The sequence below is a fragment of the Ziziphus jujuba genome, chromosome 3 (genome assembly GCF_031755915.1).
Source record: "Ziziphus jujuba cultivar Dongzao chromosome 3, ASM3175591v1".
Lineage (NCBI taxonomy): Eukaryota > Viridiplantae > Streptophyta > Magnoliopsida > Rosales > Rhamnaceae > Ziziphus > Ziziphus jujuba.
The window spans coordinates 23,097,869-23,113,785 of record NC_083381.1 but is presented as its reverse complement, the minus strand read 5'-3'; the positions used below and the strand labels follow the sequence as shown (position 1 = coordinate 23,113,785).

General features: G+C 32.4%; 2 protein-coding genes across 2 annotated transcripts; both read left to right on the top strand.

Annotated features, from left to right (window-relative positions):
* Positions 1 to 1,107: 1,107 nt before the first annotated feature.
* Positions 1,108 to 3,599, top strand: LOC107422933 (1-aminocyclopropane-1-carboxylate oxidase homolog 1-like). The gene is made up of 3 exons (XM_016032441.4): positions 1,108 to 1,825; positions 2,241 to 2,562; positions 3,129 to 3,599. Exons 1-3 carry the CDS (start codon positions 1,257 to 1,259, stop codon positions 3,378 to 3,380), a joined length of 1,143 nt encoding a protein of 380 aa, XP_015887927.3. The 5' UTR covers positions 1,108 to 1,256; the 3' UTR covers positions 3,381 to 3,599.
* Positions 3,600 to 10,444: 6,845 nt separating this feature from the next.
* LOC125423379 (1-aminocyclopropane-1-carboxylate oxidase homolog 3-like) lies at positions 10,445 to 12,987 on the top strand. Its single transcript, XM_048477242.2, has 3 exons — positions 10,445 to 11,203; positions 11,890 to 12,211; positions 12,548 to 12,987. The coding sequence occupies exons 1-3, from the start codon at positions 10,641 to 10,643 to the stop codon at positions 12,797 to 12,799; spliced, it is 1,137 nt and encodes a 378-aa protein (XP_048333199.1). The 5' UTR covers positions 10,445 to 10,640; the 3' UTR covers positions 12,800 to 12,987.
* The last annotated feature ends 2,930 nt before the right edge of the window (positions 12,988 to 15,917 follow it).

Below are 15,917 nucleotides of genomic sequence, written 5' to 3'. Positions count from 1 at the left end.
TTCCATATAATTAAACAAACATAAAATAGTAATTAAAGAAATATTATTTTATAAATATGTATTTTTTTGTTTTAATTATATGATTTAATTGTATTAAAAGTGTAATTTTAAATAATCATTATTTTTTAAAATTGTAGTTATTAACTATTATATTGTTAAAAATCGGTAGATAAGTATTGTAACTATATTTTATAATTATGGTTATAAATGAGAAAAAGAGAATAAAAAAGCAACAAGTGGGAAAACAAAAATTGAAAGAAATAAAAAAGGAAAAAAAATTGTAAAACCGAATTTGAGGCGGCACGTGCCCCCCATGGGCCCTACCTGGGTCCGCCTGTGAGAAAGAGATTAGAGCTGTTACAAACAAAAACTGCAAGATGATCTGTATTTGACGTGTCAAAGAATTGTTTCTTTCAATTTTTTTGCTTGGCGATGATTTCCCCAATAAAATCTTATCTCGTTGCATTTTTTTTTCTTCTTTTTTTTTTTTTTTTTTTTTTGTGACTTGTGCATAGCAGATGTATGACAACTTCTAAAACTTTTTAGTTGGTACATATATCAATGTTGATGAGGATATTTTTTATTATGTATCTAATTTTTTTTATCATAATTTTTATATTCAAAATTTAATTTTTTAAATAATTTAATTTTTTATAAATATATAACAATATTAATTTTAACTCCAATTAAAAAATTATGATATAATTAATTATTAAAATTTTGATAAAAAATTTGATACATATAATATTACCCTTATAATTCAAGGTTACTGCCTAACACTTGTAGCCACAAGAGCTATACTTTTAACTGTACATCACTGCATATATACATATTCTATATTATATTTTATATATATATATATATATATACATTGTAGTTTTCATTGACCGTTCCTGTATATATATATATATATATATATATTTTGCTGAATTGTTAGCCGAAAATGAAGGACAATTTTGTCGTACTTGGCACTACGCCATTGAAATTTTATTTTCAAATATACTTTTCTAAAGCTGGTCCAAATATGTATTTCCCTTTAAATATTCTGTACGAAATGTCAACTTAATTCCCTTATTTAAAAAAAAAAAAAAAAAACAATTTTGTCTGAGAAATCCAAACAAAACAAGAAAAGAAAAGAAAAAAAAGGTCATTTCATCATTTCCTCATTTTACTGTATGATTAGTGATTAAGATCTATTTAAACTCGAAGAAAATAATTGGAGAAGGAGACTGAAAGAGAAAAAAAAAAAAAAAAAAATGGTGGCAACCACTACTACTACCAGCAAAGATAATATTGAAGTTTCAGCAGAAATTTTGAAGGCAGAGTATGATCGAACAAGCGAAGTAAAAGCTTTCGACGAGACAAAGGCCGGTGTTAAAGGACTTGTTGATGCGGGTGTTAGACAGATCCCTCGTATTTTCCATCGTCTACCCAATGAACAATTCTATGAGAGCTCTGTTCCTGAAGGTGATCCCCTGTTTAGTATCCCAGTCATAGATCTGAGAGGTGTTTCCGATGATTCAATCCGACGAAAAGAGATCGTCGAAAGAGTACGGAAAGCATCGGAGACATGGGGATTCTTTCAGATCGTGAACCATGGAATTCCTCTGAGTGTTATGGAAGAGATGAGAGAAGGGGTGCGTAGGTTTTATGAACAAGACACAGAGGTGAAGAAACAGTTTTATACAAGAGATCCAACGAAAACAGTGGTTTATAATACCAACTTTGATCTGTATAAAGCTCCATCAGCAAATTGGAGGGACACTTTTTTATGTCAATTGGCTCCTGACACTCCTAATCCACAAGATTTACCGGAGGTTTGCAGGTAATTTAAGTGATTGACAAGCTATTATAAGCTACACACTTTATTATCACAGTTGTTTTGTTATTTTTCATTATTTAGTATAAAACATAGATGAAAAACACCATAGTCGAGACTTTAATTTCTTGTTTTCTTTTAAATCTTTGGAAGTCAAGAAGCGGTTGAAAAAAAAAAAAAAGGAAAAAAAAAATTAAATTTAATATTTAATTAGCTTGACAAGCCACTTATTAGCCATTAGAAGTAGCTAATCCACAATTCTAAATTCGTCCCTTTTTTTGAGTTTTTTTTTATCCATGTATGTTAATTCCAAGTTAGAATGTCTAGGACACGTTGATTAAGCAAGTATGAAACAGGGAATTAATTCTTAATTACTATTATCGTTGTTGTTGCTGTTATTTGATATATTACGAACTTGTAGAGACATACTTATGGAGTACTCGAAGCACGTAATGAAAGTGGGAATTTTACTTTTTGAGTTGTTATCGGAGGCACTGGGGTTGAACCCGAACCATTTGAATAAGATGGATTGTACAGAGGGGCTTGGAATTTTAGGCCATTACTATCCTGCTTGTCCACAGCCAGAATTGACAATGGGGACAGGCAAGCATACTGATAATGACTTCCTCACAGTGCTGCAACAGGATCATATTGGTGGCCTCCAGATTCTATATAATAACCATTGGATTGACATACCTTATGAGCCTGGTGCTCTTGTTGTTAACATTGGTGATCTTCTCCAGGCAAGTTCTTTCTTTTCTCTTCCAAGATTTTCTATAATTTTTTGAATATAAAAGTTTTTTCATAACTATAATTTTTTTTTGGATTAATGAAATTAAATTGTTCATAGGAAAACTCTTTGTTTCTTTTTCTTTTTTTTTTTTTCTCAAACAAATGGTGGATTTCGTTAAGCATCTCAATAATTAACAAAGGTAGTGAATATTTTCCTTTTAACTTAAATAGCACCGTAGAGTTTATCCCCCGCCTCCCCCTCCCTAATTGTACATTTTTCTAAGCCAAACAAATCAAGATTGGATTGGATTGAATTTTTCCATATACTTGGATTGTATTGGATTGAATAATCCAAAAACCAACTAATATTAGTTAAAATTACTGGATTGAAGCTGATGTACATTCTAATAGCAGCTTACCTTAGACTGCCAAGCAAAACAAAGCTTCTAGAGTAATATATTAATATTGATGTATTAAAATTTCATGACAAAATTTCTTGGATATGATTAACATTAGTGCTCTATCAAAAGTTTGGCTAATCTTATTTAATGTATATATGTTTTATTTTGTGTTTTAGTTAATAACAAATGACAGATTCAAAAGTGGCGAGCACAGAGTATTGGCAAACCGCATAGGTCCGAGAATATCTATTGCAAGCTTTTTTTTCACAGCAGAGTTGCCAACAAAGAAGCTCTATGGACCTATTAAGGAGTTGTTATCAGAAGAAAATCCTCCAAAGTATAGGGAAACTACAGTTAAAGACTATGTTGCATATTTCCGTGCTAAAGGCCTGGATGGAACTTCTGCTTTGCAACATTTCAAGATTTGAATGACTTAGCACAGCAGAGACATGAAGACGGGTCGATCTAATTAATGGTTTTCAGAGACAATAATTTTGAAAATGTTGGGATATGTGTCATGGAAAGACAATCCATAGTAAAGCTGTATTTTTCTTTTACACAATATCAAAAATGTTTGTTTGTTTGAAGAACATATTAAGCTTACCGTTAGTATTTGAAGCTTACCATAAGAAGGCCACTATAGCAAATTTCTATATATATATATATATATATATTATTAACACAAATAATGGCAGTCCAATCCAAAAACCAAAGGATGAATGCAAAAGCCCAAAATGTAAGATCTAACTGCTGAATGCCAAAGCCCAAAATGTAAGATCTAACTGATTTTTTTCTTCAAGACTAAGAGAAGAAATTTAGCATGACAGGATTAACCAGCTTAATATGTGTGTGTGTGCTTCTTTTTAATTTTTTAATTTTTAATTTTATGTTATTATTACAAACTTGTAGAGGCATACTTATGGAGTACTCAAATGAAGTGATGAAACTGAGAACTTTATTGTTCGAGTTGTTATCTGTAACACCTCGTACCAAAAAATATATATGATTAAACAAGTTTGATCAAATTGACTAAGTTTGACTAAATTTGACCAAGTGATTAATATATGGGTTCAAGTTGACTTTTTCAATAGCCAATATTTTTTTGGTTTGACTAAGGTACCATTGTGTAGATCTCATTGATACGAGTTCATAGACTGGGACCACGCCAAATTCTGAGTTACGAATAAAAAGTTATGGTTTTGAGAAATTTTAAGCATAAGTTTTAAATTAGTGTCCAAACCAGTCCCCAGTTTTTATCTGTTAGTGATCTAAGGCTTTATATAAGCCTAGGTAAGCGTGTCAAATAGGAAAAAAAGCCCAAAATACCCATTTCTTCGCCAAAACCCGAGAAATTCTCTCATCAGACCCATGGGTCCGAACTGGGTCGTTTCGACCCGTTTATCGTCACACCGGGTCATCGCAGTTTTGCCCATTTCCGGCCAACAACCACTTACGCGCGCCAATCAACTAGAAAGGTCACTTGAAGGTGAGCTTAGGCGTGAAATTTCACGACAAGAAGCGGTCGGACGCGCCCAGATTGGGCCGGCGAAGTCCACGGAGGCCAGCGAGGTGGGTCGCCTGATTTTCTCAATTCTTGGCCATTTCAGGCCAACCCGTATACCGTTTCCACTATTTTTGACCCTTCTGAGCTCATTTCCATGGTTATTTTGTCCAGATTCCTTACCGTTTAAAAGATCCGACAATGGAAAATTCGGCCGAAGCTTCAACAGTGTTTTTCGGCCATCGGAGGAAACTTTGGACCAAGGTGAGCATACTGATGAGTTCCTTGTCTCTTGGTCTTTCCGTCAATATAAAGTTTGTTAATTTTGGAGGTCGTTTGATAATTTTTCCATTTTTGGATCAGTTAGTTAATTTTCGGATAAGTTGTGGACTGTGTTTGGACAAAATTGGTCAAATTAATTAAAATTGGAGTTGAATTAGTGAAATTGGATATTATTTAGGACCATTAGGTGGTTCGATTTTGAAATATTAGGCTTCGGGTGAAAATCCCAAATTTTGGGTACCGGGTCCTAAGGACACGCAGTATAATTGGACTATCTGGTGTTCAATTTATTCAATTTTGTAGTACTGTAAATCATTTTGAGACATTTGTATACAAGTGTCTCTGGTTTAGTTGTTTGGAGCCTGAGGAATATTTTATTATATTACAGGCATTCGAGTTGAGCCTGGAGGCGATCCTGTAGAGGAGCAGACGTGAGCATCTACAGTACTGTGAGTGGTTATTAGTTTTAAAAATGTTTTGGGTATATAGTATAATATATATATGTGGTTTGAGTATTTTACTTATACCTATCGTTTGATTTGAATGTTCATTCTATGGATAAATGAGGATCTGCTTTTACATATGTGTTATCATTTTATATGACTTTTGTCAATATTTTAAACGTTTGGCAATTCTAATGAGTTCATGAATGAACTTGTGGTATTTAAATATTTTGGTATTTGAATTGAGGTTTTAAATCACTTTGGAAATTAATCGATTGGAGAAAGCATATTAAAAATTATATGATTTTAAGCATGTTCAAATATTTTATAAATTTTTAGATGCTTAAAATCGGTTTATAGTGAATATATTTCACTGTGGTATGTTTTTATTTTAGTAAGAAATCATGATTTGAAGTTTTTCTTGAAATATTTAGACAAGCGGTTGAGTGTAAATATTAAATTATGATTTATGATACGGTAGGATACTGTATTGGTTATTTTAAATTGATGTACCGTATAGTACCAGAGTTTGGTTCTGTACTATATTACAGTGCGCTGGGTTTATCACGGTGCTGTGAGGCTGGTTTCATCCAACGGTTATCTATTATTACTACGGACTGTGAGGTCGGGTTTATCCAACGTTTTATTATTATTACCATGGTGCCGTGAGATTGGTATCATCCAACAATTTATTATTGCCACGGACCGTAAAGTTGGATATGTCCTGACGGTTAATTGATATTTCCACGACACTTTTTGTATATTGAGGGTCGTGAGATGGGTGTCTCTCACGGGTTATAGATTGGTACATCATTTGGTACATTGTGTACGTTTGAACATATTGTTGATTTACAAACATTGTGGTGATTTCTGCATTTTCATATTTATTTGGTGGAACTGTATTTATTATATTTTATGCTCAAATATTTATATCTTGATTTGAGACATTTTATAATATTACAATGATCGTTCATTTTATATTTGAGCATCGGTTTTATGATATAGTAAATTGGAATACAAGTTTGGGTTTTGTGAAATGATTTTTAAATGGGAAACTTTTCAAACGAGTGAAACGAGAGGTCTTAAGAGAAAGATTTTTTCAGAAATAAATTATTATTTTTCTATTATACTATGCTACTCACTGAGATTTCTTTACCTCATGTTTTATTGTTTTAAATTCGTTCCCCTAGGCCCAGGTAGCTAGTAGCAGTCTACCTTGCGCACAGCTTATCGTTTTGTTCCTTTCACGACAGTAGCCGTATTTATCTTTCCTTTATCTATTGTTATCTTTTGGATTTATTTATTACTTATTTGTACTCCTAGACTTTGTTGATACTCTTAGAATGCTTTGATTTTAGATATGGGACTTAGTAGAGGCCATGGTACTTATGCGTGTAGTTATGGCCTGTAGTACAGTAAGCCGGTTGTAGACTTTACGCTGTTGTGGATTTATTTATTTATTTTTTTATATATACATATTAAGGTATTATTGTTATCACTTGTGTTTGTTGTCCACGTTTTAAGATGAAGTTCCATTGGATATTCTCTAGGGATTATCTAGTGGGACTTCACTAGGCAGGGCCACCTGGAGGATCCTGGGAAGTTTCCCGGGGCAGGTCCTGTCATTATCGGAGGCACATTGATTGAACTTAAACCATCTGAATGAGATGGATTGTGCAGAGGGGCATGGAATTTTATGCCGTTACTATTGCGTTTCTCCACAGTCACAATTGACATTGAGAGCAAGCAAGCATACTGATAATGACTTACTCACTGTGCTGCAATAAGATCATATAGGTGGCCTCCAATTTTTATATGACAAACATTGGATTGGCATAGTTTATCAGCCTGGTGCTCCACTTGTTAACATTGGAGATCTTCTCCAGGCAAGTTGTGAAGTCCCACATCGGCTAGAAAGAGGAACGAAGCATAACTTAAAAGCGTGTGAATACCTTTTCCTTGTGGACGCATTTTGACAAAACCGTGTGAACTGGGCCCAAAGTAGACAATATCCACATGCGGATGGTCTGGGCTGTTACAGATGGTATCAGAGCTAGTATCCGGATCGGTGTGCAAGCGAGGACCCTGGACCTCAAGGGGAGAGGATTGTGAAGTCCCACATTGGTTGGAAAGGGGAACGAAGCATGACTTATAAGCGTGTGGATACCTTTCTCTTGTGGATGCGTTTTGACAAAACCGTGCGGGTTGGGCCCAAAGCGGACAATATCCACATGCACGTGGTCTGGGATGTTATGCAAGTTCTTTATTTTTTCTTGTAAGATTTTCTATTTTTCCAAATAATGCAGTTTGTCATAATATTCATCAATATTAAAGACGCAAAATATAGAGGTTTTTTCATTTCTAATAATATAATATATGTGTTTTATAAGTGAAAATTAAATTGTTCATAGGAAAACATTTTTTTTTTTTTCAAACAAATGGTGGATTTCCTTAAGCATCTCAACCAGTTATAGAGGTTGAGATCATTTTCCTTTTATCTTTTCCATTAAATTGTAAAGAGGGCGTTTTACTATCCCAATTTTAAATGTTTCTAAGCCAAATGCATTCTAGGCATCTTTAACAACATATTAAAGTAATAATAATAGGAACTGACCTGGGACCACCAAAAAAACAGGGCTTTTAAAGTAAAATATGAATACTAATTTACTAAAATTTCATGATAGGAACAACATAATTAACATTAGTCCGCTATCAAAAGGTTTGGCAAATCATTGGCTATTAAAAAAAGATTCCCTTATATTATAAAGTTTTAAATATTTGATATATTTGTTTTATTTTGTGTTGTAGCTAATAACAAATGACATATTCGAAAGTGGCGAGCACAGAGTATTGGCAAACCATATAGGTTTAAGAATATCCATTGCAAGCTTTTTCTTCACATCAAGAAGCTTTATGGACCTGTTAAGGAGTTGTTATCAGAAGATAATCCTCCAAAGTACAGGGAAAAACAGTGAGAGATATGGTAAAGTTATGTTTGTATGTATCTTGCAAGGACAACCCAATGGTAAAGCTATGTTTTTCTCAGATTGAGTTTGAATCCTTCCATTCCAATATATATATATATATATATATGAAAATAGGTTGTTTCTCTGTGATCATATGGTTGTCCTAAACTAAAAACTTTACCCTATCAATTTTTCAATAATGTGATGAATGTGTCATGGATCTGAGACAAATCCGAATATTGTTTTTTAAGCTTTGCTACATTGGGGATATAGTTGTGTATATAAAACTTCTAAGGTAAATTGCACAATTTCTAATATATATATATAAGACATCGAATTGTTAGAAAACTACAAGTGAATGTCAATTTTTTTCTTGAAAGAAAACTACAAGTGAATGTTAAAATTATAATTACGAAAGAGAGGATTTATTACTGTGAACTTGTATAGAAGTAAGATCAATATGCCAGAGATATGGCGAATTTATTGTTGTTGTCGTTGTTTTATTATTAGTTTTGTTTTTTAAGAAATAAAAACAAAATATTAAAGAGATAAACCAGATACATCATTCAGTAAGCACTGTCGTAGCCATTTCGGTCCCTCCCCAATCCAAGCAGAAAAACTAACCACTGAAAAAGAGAACCTAGCTAAATGATGAGCTAGAAAATTATAAAAGAATAAAAAATAAATATAAAAAAATAAAAGAAGAAGAAAGAAGAGACAAGAAAAGTAAGACAGAGAAAGAAAAAAAAAAAAATCCATTGTCAATTGCATATTACCAATCGGAGGACCAAAAAATATTTTCTATTTTCAAAACTCACAATTTCTTCATATGTTTGCCGTTTAGGCAATAACTTCTCCTATAGATGAAATTAAATTTTCATTAATTCTAAAAGTTTAAATTGTTAGAAAGTGACGATAGATTAAATAATTTATTATTTTAGGTTGTTTGTGTGTGATCATATGGTTGTCTTGAATTAAAAACTATACCCTATTGAATGTATATTTTTTCAATAATTTTTATGAAATATTGCTAGTCCATGACAATTGTAACACTATCTCATGGATTTGAGACAAATTAAAGTAATCTTTTCAAGTTTTGCTACAATTGGAATATAGTTGCATTTGATTGAAAGACATTATATTTATAGAAAACAGAGGCTTTTGAGAACAAATAACAGGATTCTTTTGTCCTTGCCATTAATTATCCCAGTTGTCTCTAGATTTAAGTAAAGTTTTAATATTGATGGCTCCGATATCTCTATGCAAATGTATAGTTGGTTTTTGTCTAGTCTATCATTTATATGGTCTCCTAAAAATTTTGAAGAAATAAGAAAGAAAAGAAAGTAAAATAGAGAATAAATTCTCCTATAGATGACTTGAAAAAGAAAAAGAAAAAGAAAAATCTTTTGGGTCTTACCACGTGTCAATCAAAATTCAAAATCTCTCTGGTTAAGCAAATATAGAATATTGTATTTCGTATTTTTTAATTTATCCGGCTAGAATTCTCTATTATGAATTAAATTAATTACAAAGAAATGTCCTTATTTTTTTAATGAATAAAATTGAATTTTATACCTAGCACGTTGTTAGATGTAACCGATATGTGTACTTGCAGTACCATGCTCGTTGAAAAAAAAAAAAAAAAAAAAAAACCATATTTGTCTTGTCAATGGAAATTTAGTGGATTATTAGGGTTCAGGATCTCGTTAATTATCTATTCCAAGTTTCAAACAAGCTATCCTATTACAGGTTGTGACGATGCAGCATAAGCAACTTGGTATATTTTAGTCCAGTTGACGCCTATGTTTTTATCCGCAAATGCATTGAACCTATCAATTCAAATAATAATAATAAAAAAAATATTGTTCTATAGAAAAATTAAAAATTAATATTAGGATCATGATATTTTGTTTAGGAATAACGTGGCAATTCATTAATGGTGGAACAAAGTCTATAATCCAAATTCATAAAAGTATATCTAATAATGCATTGCCACGTTATTTAAGTAAACCAAAGCATATCAGGTACTAATTTTCTGCAGCTGGTCCCATAATCCCATTGCCACCCTAAAATATTGCACAAAATGTCAAAATCAACTTATTGAAGAACCTATGGGCCAGTGGATTTATGTAAAAATGGGATCCATAATTTAATTGGCTGTTCTCACATTCTTAAATTAGGATTTAGAATAAAAAAACCAATACATAATTGCCAATTAGCAAGTGTCATATGGTTATTGATGGTCATCAGCATTAGTCAGCAGTGACAAACAGCACCTTCCAAACCCCAGCATATGGAAAAAAATCCATGATGATGGCTTTGAAAGAGCTCTGCGAGTTACGTATATAATAATATTTGTCAACTTGAAAATTTAAAAAAGAAAAGAACAGAACAATATTGCTCTGATCATTTCCTCAAATCACCATACATAAAATCAAAATTGAACAATCTAAGACATACCCTAAAAAATTGTTTGAGAAAACTAAGGAAGAGAAAATGGTGGCTACCAGCAAATTAGATACTAGTGCAGGTTCAGAGAAATTGAAGAAAACCGAGTATAATCGAGCAAGTGAAGTGAAAGCTTTTGATGAAACAAAAGCAGGGGTTAAAGGACTTGTTGATGCAGGTGTTGCAGAGATCCCTCGTATTTTCTATCGTCTGGATGATGAACACTTGGATGAGAGCTCAGTTTCTGAAGATGGAAAACAGTTTAGCATTCCGGTTATAGACTTGGGAAGCCTTTTTGAACATGATCATGTTCGACGGAAAGAGATCGTTGAAAGAGTAAGAGAAGCATCAGAAACTTGGGGTTTCTTTCAAATTGTGAACCATGGAATACCTGAGAGTGTTATGGAGGAAATTAAGAAAGGGGTTCTTAGGTTTTATGAGCAAGATACTGAGGTGAAGAAACAGTTTTATACCAGAGATCCAATGAGACCTGTGGTTTACAACAGCAACTTTGATCTGTATAAAGCTCCATCAACAAATTGGAGGGATACGTTTCTTATTCAAATGGCTCCTAATCCTCCAAAGCTAGAAGACTTGCCTGACGTCTGCAGGTAATTTAATTAGATGTTATACATGCTTTCAGAAAATTAACTTTTTATTAGGCCATATAGAAGATAAGTTTTGATATGAGTTTATGCTTTTCAATAATACTTTTTGTACTTGAAAATAGAAACACAATTTTTATATCCTATATAATTGATTGAAAACAGTTTTTGGAAGAGGATTTCAAATTACTTGTATAAAGACCAAACTGCAGATTCTAACCTTTTTGAAAGATGCATATGTACGTTTATTGTACCAATTATATATAGTTGATTAAACAGAAATCTACATCTTGTATGGTTTTAATCTACAGCACATAAGAGACCAAATCAATTTGTAAGCTTGAAACTTACTAGCTATAGCTAATTTAAAATTCAAAAATTTTGGCTCTTCCTACAAAATAATTCTTGTACAAATGATCTGGAAATAACACAAGATTAATTGTTATTAGACAAGTTTTACACAGATCATGGTACAAAATGTACTAATTAGAATTATATCCAAGTACTATATGTAAAAAATGATTCACCATGCCTGGTATAATTTATTGAATTAAAAGACAAATCATGATGTATACTTTAAATGTTAGACAATATATTATTTTTTTCCCAAAATTGGAAATACTAAAACCAAAGTATAACATCCTATTGCACACCCTATTCATGTACTTAAAATTTATATTGCTAACTCGTAGAGACATACTCGTGGAGTACTCGGAGAAAATAATGAAAGTGGGAATTTTATTGTTTGAGTTGTTATCGGAGGCGCTTGGACTGAAGCCGAGCCACTTGAACGACATTGATTGTGCAGAAGGGCTTGCCGTTTTATGCCATTACTATCCTCCATGCTCACAACCAGAACTCACTTTGGGAGTAAGCAAGCATGCTGATAATAGCTTCATCACTGTGCTGCTTCAGGATCATATAGGTGGTCTCCAAGTCTTATGCAACAACCATTGGATTGACATAACCTATCAGCCTGGTGCTTTAGTCGTTAACATTGGAGATATTCTTCAGGCAAGTATTATTTTATAATTTACCATATGGATTTTTATTTTTGTTGGTAAATGGTGATTTGTCATGCTAGCTGTAAATGCTGTTTTTGAGACATGACTAAAATTCTGATTTTTCCTTTTCATTAAAACGGTCATATGTTATACTAATGCCTGAGACTATAATAAAACAGACATGAAATTTTTAGTATAAATTATTCATTGAAGTGACATCATAACACATTAACACATTTGAAACAAAACAAAACATAACTCTTATAACAAAGGTTAACCTAATAAATAATACATATTTGTTTAGTAAGTACTTATGTCTTTTTTCTCTTTTCTCTTTGTGTATCAGCTAATATCAAATGACAGATTCAAAAGTAGTGAACACAGAGTTCTAGCAAACCGTGAAGGTCCAAGAATATCTGTTGCAAGCTTTTTTTGCACAGGAATGTTGCCAACCACAAAACTCTATGGACCTATTAAGGAGTTATTATCAGAAGATAATCCTCCAAAGTACAGGCAAACTACAGTGAGAGACTATGTTGCATTTTCCAGTGATAAAGGCCTTGATGGAACTTCTGCTTTGCCTCATTTCAAGATTTGAAACGAGCCAAGATAGAAGAAGGATGGTCAAATTAATAGTTTCTACATAAATAATCTACTGCCAAATATTAGGTTGATTGTGTATGACCATATGGTTGTCATAAATTAAAAACTATACCTTATTATTTATGGATTTGAGACGAACAAACATTTGGCACTATCTCATGGATTTGAGACGAATAAAATAATCTTTCTAAGTTTTGCTATATTGGGAATATTGTTGCATTTATAAAATTTTTAATATAAAATTAGCATAATTTTCAAAATATATTTTGTAAGAAAGACACGAAGTTCATACAAAATTACAAGTAACTGTTGAAATTTTAACTACCGAAAACAGAAGATTTTTGTAAACAAATCAACAGGATTCTTTTCTCTTTGCTGGGTCTATCCATGTTTACCATCTATATGGTCCCACATTAATTTAAAAATTAAAAAAAGAAAATTAAAACCGAGAAAAATATTAAAGCAAATAATAATAATAAATCAAAAATAAAGAACTATAGATGAAAAATATTAGAGAGTTCTTTTTATGATCAAAACTTCTCATAAGAAGTCTACCATAGCAAATATCTATAATTTAAAATTGAAAAAAAAAAAAAAAAACCCTCATTTGAGCCCATCATAGCATGGGCTCCGATCCAAAGAAAAAAAAATTACACAAACACGCACACACGTATAACTAACAAAAAACAAAAAAAAAAAAACCCTCATTTGAGCCCATCATAGCATGGGCTCCGATCCAAAGAAAAAAAAAAGGAGAATTTGTCCCAATACCCCTATAGGATCGAGCTTCATGAATTTTACCCTCTCAATTCATTTCTTTTTTGATTTACCCCTTAATATCCCTTATAACCTTCAAACAAAAAATAATTACTTACATATCCTCTTATTTTTAAAACCAAACAAAAATCAACTTTTCCTTTTCTAAACGTCTTTACACTTTCATACAAATACAAAAATACAAAAAAAGCAAACAAACGGGCTTTACACGAACACACAAATACAAACAACCAAACCGAAGCTGTCGTGGAAAAGCCAAACATTAGGATCTCATCTCAGCACAGGGAATAAGGTAATTGGTTGAATCTTTTTGTTTATTTGTTGCCGTGGGATCGGTGTGGGTTGTTTTTGTGTGGATTTGGTTTTATGTTTATTTCTTTCGTTGCCGTGGAGAGTGGGTTTTTATTTATATTTTTTGTGTTTATATTTTTTGAAGATTTAGGATAGATTGATATTGGGCATTAGTAGGAAATGAAGAGAGGAAAAAAAATGGGACCGGTTTGGCCTTGATCGGTGGCCGGAGGTGGAAGAAATAACCGGGTGAAGAATCGGATCGGTACTGGTTTAGGCGGGTTTATTTTTTGAAGATTTAGGATAGATTGATATTGGGCATTAGTAGGAAATGAAGAGAGGAAAAAAATGGGACCGGTTTGGCCTTGATCGGTGGCTGGAGGTGAAAGAAATAACCGGGTCAAGAATCGGGTCGGTACTGGTTTAGGCGGGTTCGGGTCGACCCGGACAAGGGTTGAAGATGTATTGAACGACATGTCGTCTGGGATGAACGACACCTAGACGACACGTCGTTTTTTAATTTTTTTTTTAAATTTTTATAAAAAAATGTTTTTTTTTTTGGGTTCCATCTACAGACATCCCTGAGCATGGAAAATAAATAAAGGATGAAGGCAGGGAAATCAATGAATTTAATGAAGAATAATGTTAGTTTGTAATAATGTTAGTTTGTAATAAAAAAACATAACATATGTATATATATGTATTTGTTACAACTTAGGGATATAAGGATTTTTACCCTGATCAAAGTTTAAATCCTTAAGCTAAAGGTGTTATCTCACTAGTGCATGATACTCAAACTCTGTCTAGAAAACTGTTTTTGTGGGTTGAAAAGAAGAATTTTTTTAAAAACGTACTTGACCCTTAGGAAACTAATTATATTTCTTTTTGGATTTGTATACAGATAAAATAAATATGAAGTGAATGATTTGTATAGCATATATAGGTGTCGGTAGGTCTGAGCTTTTACAACCAAATCAGGTTAAACACAAGCAGTATGGGGAAGAGATGTAGCTACATTAGTTGACATACTCATATAGAAGTGGTGGACATGTTGCAGTCCAGCTTAACCTATATGTTCAGATTATAGTCTGCAACTTTCTGTGCACATTTTTTAGACATATATTGTATGGTAAGAAATAATTAAATATAACATGAATATGATATGTATATATACAGTCTAAGGACTGCTTTTGATTGGCTTATAACAATCTGTTTGTTGCGTCGCTTCTATCTAGTCTTCCACCTCTATACTTCACTTTCTTGTTTTTCTATTTTGGGTGAATTGACTACTTCCTCTCCAGTCATTTCAATATTTCACTTTATCTGCTTCTGCATGTAGCATCATAATTGGCCACAATTGTGGGTTGCTCTATTAAAACCTCACTTTAGACTATAGCTGCATTAGAAATCTTAGTTGCTTTTCAGACCTTCTTTTTTCTTTTAAGTTTTTTCTTCTTCCTTTTTGCTAGGGTAATTTATTACTAAAAATCAGTACATGGAGATAAGAGAAAAATACTTTATGATTAATTAGAATTGAAGTTGAGAATTCCAGAGTTAGTACTTTCTAAAGGTATAGATATATATATATATATATATATATATAGAGAGAGAGAGAGAGAGAGAAAGAGAGAGAGAAGATCGATGCATAAAATTTTAGGTACATGGTTAGCTAGAAGCAAACACGCAAACACTTTATCCCCAAAAAAGAAAAAAATAAAAAATTAAAGAAGAAGAAGATAGAAAGATTTAGATGGCATGCACACTGTTATACATTAAATGTTCAGTAAATGTTATGGCATGCACAATATCCTTAGGAAGAGAGCTTATGAAATTGAGGATTGCGGATATTTATACATGTATGTATACATAGTTGACAATGTTGTTAAAGGTAGATAAAAGTTTATTAATGTTGTCAATGTACATTTGTAGGTTGTACTTTATAATGGCACCAAAGAGGAACTTGCGATGTCAACCGAAGAAGGGAGTTAAGAAGGTGGAAAGTAAGAGACGCTGTGGTAGCACAGCAGCAGCACCCGACTCTAAGC